At 38.6% G+C, this 5,529-nt stretch overlaps 1 protein-coding gene across 1 annotated transcript; it reads left to right on the top strand.

Moving 5' to 3' along the window:
• LOC122639612 (cationic amino acid transporter 1-like) lies at positions 1 to 1,959 on the top strand. The gene is made up of 2 exons (XM_043832488.1): positions 1 to 430; positions 509 to 1,959. The coding sequence occupies exons 1-2, from the start codon at positions 28 to 30 to the stop codon at positions 1,906 to 1,908; spliced, it is 1,803 nt and encodes a 600-aa protein (XP_043688423.1). The 5' UTR covers positions 1 to 27; the 3' UTR covers positions 1,909 to 1,959.
• Positions 1,960 to 5,529: the final 3,570 nt, after the last annotated feature.

Raw genomic sequence — 5,529 nt, 5'->3', positions numbered from 1 at the left:
TGTTTGCCATAGCTTTAGTAATACAAAATGGAGGCTGAAAGTGAAACATTGAGAAGGAGGGGATGTTCTTTTACAAAAGCTGATTTCTTACCTGAGGAGTCCTTCAAGAGTTGGGGGAACTATGCCAAAGCATTGGGAGAGACGGGCACACGGTTGAAGGACAGAGTTTTTACTCGGTCCCTCGATGAAATCGAGGTCACTGAGATAAAAGCTCAAAGTAAGAATGATATGAAGAAGAGCCTCAATTGGTGGGATCTCATATGGTTGGGCATTGGTTCTGTCATTGGTACTGGTATCTTTGTTCTCACTGGTCAAGAAGCCAAACTTGATGCTGGTCCTGCTGTTATTCTCTCATATGCTGTCTCAGGTCTCTCAGCCTTGTTATCTGTCTTTTGTTACACTGAATTTGGAGTTGAGATCCCTGCAGCAGGTACAAACCAAAACATACAAGCTCTATAACTGATCTTATAGAAACAATTTAATCTAAATTTCAAATTATTGGTTTCAGGTGGGTCATTTGCATATTTGAGGGTAGAGATGGGAGACTTTGTGGCCTTCATTGCAGCTGGAAACATCATATTTGAGTATGTGATAAGTTGTGCAGCTGTGGCTCGTTCATGGAGTTCTTATCTTGCAACTCTTCTCAACCACAATCCTAATGATTTCCGTATCGTTATCTCTAACCTTCCACAAGACTTCAATCAACTTGATCCCATTGCTGTCTGTATCATTTCTATTGTATGCGTTGCAGCCGTATTCAGTACTAAATTCTCTTCGCGTTTTAATTACATTGCTTCAGTACTACACCTTGCCATAATAGTATTCATCATTATTGCTGGGCTTACCCAGGCCAATGTCAAAAACTATACTGATTTCACACCTTATGGTGTCCATGGCATCTTTAAGGCTTCAGCAGTTCTCTTCTTTGCATATGTTGGATTCGATGCAGTATCAACCATGGCAGAGGAGACTAAGAACCCTGGTAGGGATATCCCAATTGGTCTTGTTGGATCCATAACAATCACCATAGTTGTTTATTGTTTAATGGCAGCCACACTTTGCCTAATGCAGCCTTATGATCAGATTGACCCTGATGCTCCATTCTCTATAGCCTTTAAGGCCACAGGAATGGACTGGGCTAAGTACATTGTTGCATTTGGGGCTTTAAAGGGTATGACCAGTGTTCTACTTGTCAGTGCAATGGGTCAAGCAAGGTACCTTACACACATTGCCAGAACACATATGGCTCCTCCTTGTTTAGGTTATGTCCATGAGAAGTTTGGGACACCCATTAATGCCACAATTGTAATGCTTGTTGCTACTGCTGTCATTGCTCTGTTCACTGACCTTAATGTCCTAGCCAACCTCCTCTCTATCTCAACACTCTTCATCTTCATGCTTGTTGCAATCGCTCTCCTTATCCGAAGATACTACGCGAGCGGTTTTACCTCATCGAGACACCAAATCTTGTTTATCACATTCATTCTAGTTATTCTTGCATCATCTATTGCAATTGCAGCACTCTGGGCAATGGAAGTGGCAAGTTGGATACCATTTCTGATTACAGTGATTGTGTGGTTCCTTTCGACGATTGGGCTAAGGGTGTTTGTTCCACAAGCACGGGAACCAAAGGTATGGGGTGTTCCCCTAGTACCCTGGTTGCCATCAGCATCAATTGCCATTAACATCTTCCTTTTAGGCTCCATTGACGCGCAGTCATACACGCGGTTTGCAATATGGACTGGGGGCCTCTTGCTGTACTATTTGTTCTTTGGGCTCCATGCTTCATATGATGCAGCAAGGGAGTTCAGTGATAAGAGGGCAGAGGCTGCTAAACAACTGAGAAAGATAGAAGAGGGATCGGCGACGAAATCTCAAATGGGGGATGACATGAATGCATGTGGTTAAATTTGTGAAACTATGATTTGGTTTGTGAGGAGAGAATAGAATTTTAAAATCTTATTGTAACCAAGGTTAGTGAAAAAGAAGTTGTAATCTTACTTTTTTGTCCATTTAAGACAACACATTTCTTTTTCCAATAAGGATAAATCATGTCATTTCACATGTGTATTAAAAAAAAATGTGTAAGTGTAGACACCACACTTTGACATCTTGGAAGTGTGTCTTGGCAGTGATGGTCAATGACGTAACTCGTGTGGTGACTGAATGGAAAGAATTATCAAATTACCCCTACCCCACTTTTTGTAACCAAACTATCCCAAATAGAGCCTAAACCCCTAACATAGCCGTATTTAACCATTTTAAGTCCACATTTGAAGTTTTGGCCAAATCGGACACCTTTTGTGAAAATGACCGTTTTGCCCCTAACACGGTTCTCAGTATCTAGATCACCCGATTTAGTCTGAAACACTTTGGATGACCTCATTTGGTCATATTAAGCCTTCACAGAAAGTTTTGGCCAAATCGGATACTTTTATGAAAATGACCGTTTTGCCCCGTCATGGTTATTATTACCCGAGCCACCCGATGTGACCTGAAACCATTTGGATAACTTTATTTGGTCATGTTGTGCTCACACGTAAAGTTTCATGTAATTCTGGTATCATTTGGACCCTGATCGGCGTGAAACACCATTTATGTACTTTTCTCGGTATCCGTGCCATTTTCGAAAAAATTTGGCCATATCAGCTGTATGGATGGAAAGTACATGTTGAGACCTTCACGGTGATATGTGGCGCGTCAAAATCGGCCATTCGATTTTAAAGATATTAGCATTTGAACGTGGACCTTTAAAATGGAATCTTTAAAAGGTTTATATAAAAAATAAATAAAAAGAAGTGGGGCAAACTGAGTTGACCCGAATCGAGTCAACCCAACCTGCGGCCTATCTGGACTGTCGGCAGGGGACAAACCCCCACCATTTAGGCTGAGCCACACAAGGCCCATCACCCATGCCCACATGGCCTCATGCATGTGTGCCAGCAACCAAGTCAAGGAAGGCTGCGTAGGCCCAGGCTGCCCAGCAGGCCTGAGCACACGCAAGCCCAGCAAGCCCATCACTCACCTTATCCCCAGCCATTAAGGCCCCAAGGTCTTTGAGACCTTTCCTCGAACAGATTTTCTCCTATAAATAGGAGGCCATTTGGAGGTTTTAAGAGGGGTAAAAATTAGTAACAAATTACCTTCAACCAGTCCTTGATCTCATCTTTCAATCCCTGGTTTTTTTATCTATGGATTATGCTTCACTATTCACATACAATTCCTTAAATACCCCTTGTTCACCACTCTTGCCATTTGGAGCAATCACACTTGGAGCAGCTTTTGGAGGTTTCATGCGACTATTTTACGTCAAACAAGGTTACTCAAGCTGAACCCAGGCACTTCCACGCATCAAGGGTATTTTACCGTATTTTTTACTTATTTTTAGGTATTTGTTTTGATTTTCTTTATAACAAAGGTCATTTTTCAGTTATAAAAATGTTAAAAATAATTCAAGAGTGATAAAATTTTGAAATTTTCAGGGATGATGTTTACCACTATGTTTGATATTCATTAATTTTATCAAGCTCCAAATCATGGTTTTTGTGACATTTTTGCCCCTGTGAAGGATTTCGGATTATATAAAATTTGAACATGTGGGTGCGTATTTGGACAAAATTATTATGACCATGTTAAAGATCATGTTTTGATTGGTGGGAATGGGCTCTGTTTTGATCTAATTCGGATCTGTGATGGGGATTTTGTATTTTTCTTTGTTTCCCCTTCTTTTTAGCATTTCAGAAAATATTAAAAATAGTATAAATGCATAAAAATTCACAAAAAAAACATGGGATGCATATTTCATCATTCTTGATTTTATGGAATGATTATCTACTGTCATGCATGTTTGATCGTTTTTATATGTGTTCCCCACCTTATTTAGGGATATAAATGTCATTTTTTCTAATTATAATGAAAAATCCTGGAAAAATAAGAAAAAAATGTTTTCATGCATGACATGCTGTTTTAGACTGTTTTAGGATGTTTTCATATGCATACGTGACCATCATGCTTGATAAATATGCATAAAAAGTCATTTTCACCCTCCAGGGGTGTTTTGGTAATTTATCGAATGCAGGCCCAGACTATCATTATGGAAATATTGTTTGGTGTGTTCGGTCATTTTAGGATGTTTAACATCAATTTCGATGCCTACACTGATTCTAAGTGTCTTTTGACACTTTTACCATTTTGCCCTTAGGGGCATTTTGGTCATTTTGCAATCAAACCTTGTTTGGGACCCCGTAAAGGCTCCTGCTACTTTTGCCGCATGTTTTAACATTAGTAAACATGTTTTAAGCATAAGTCAGCATTTTCATGAATTATCAAGCATTTTCTACATGTTTGCCAGAACAGGGGCATTTTGGTAATTTTTACCACCCCACATTTCCTTAGCATTTCATGTGCTCTCGATTATCCAAATGCATGATGTTAATGTTATTTAATCATGTTTTTCTTATTTACAGCATTTAAATATGATTTCATGCCTTTGTACATATTTTGGCCCTTTAAATGGCATTTTCGTAATTTTGACTATTTTGGCCTATAAACTGTTTTGCTTATCAATGATTGTCCTTCTCCATGATATAATTAAACTTGGTTTTCGGTTTTTTACAGTCAACCATGTTTTTGACCATAGAGTTAGGCTTTCTAATTTAGGTAAAATCCATTAATTAGCTTAACTAGGATGCATAATGTACATAATCATCTAGCCTAGTGACAGTAATTAGGATTAAAACATTAATCTTAATTAGTCTAATTAGGCTCATAAATTTCAATCAAGTTAATAACAAATCTTCAAAAAAATTAGTTTAATTAGGTGCATAATATGTATAGCACAACAGTACACAACAGAGTTTAGTCTAGGAAGACCAGTCATCGGTCGGGCGGTTGCTGGGTGCCTAACACCTTCCCAGCCCGTAACTTGACACTTACCCAGAGATCTGGAGCAGACCATCCATTGAGTCATTGGAGTTAATTTAGCGCCCCTTTTGCAAAGGAGGGGCACCATTCATGGGTCCTAGACCCTAAATCTAGGTGGTGACTCCCATGTTCTCATTTTCTTTCTTTTCCCCCTGGTGCACGCCAATGACCCTTCGTCCGCTGCACCTACAGTAAGAGAATAACAATTTTTTGATAAATGAAATAATGATGAGTCACTTTCGAATTTTTTTTTTCAAATTATTTTGAAAGCCCTTTTTAAACTCCGCCTTAAACATCTTTTAGGAAAAGGATAATGTGTAATAAAAATAGGTTACAACTTCTAATTTTACCACTTTGGTGGTCACAAGATGCACCTAATAAATAAGGGCTTTGTTTATTGATACCCCTCAAGGTGTCAAATAATTGGTAACCTTACTTTTTTGTCATTTTAGTATGGCACATAATTGTTTCCTATGAGGGCGGTAGTGCTATTTCACATATGTATTTGAAAAATACACATGACAATGATATCTTTTGATTTTTATTTTTTGGGTAAAGCAATGATACCTTTTGATAACATAATGATGTCACTTACAAAATATTTTT

This window comes from Telopea speciosissima, chromosome 9 (assembly GCF_018873765.1).
Source record: "Telopea speciosissima isolate NSW1024214 ecotype Mountain lineage chromosome 9, Tspe_v1, whole genome shotgun sequence".
Taxonomy (NCBI): Eukaryota; Viridiplantae; Streptophyta; class Magnoliopsida; order Proteales; family Proteaceae; genus Telopea; species Telopea speciosissima.
Note: the sequence above shows the minus strand (reverse complement) of the source record. Positions and strands in the feature narration are given on the sequence as shown.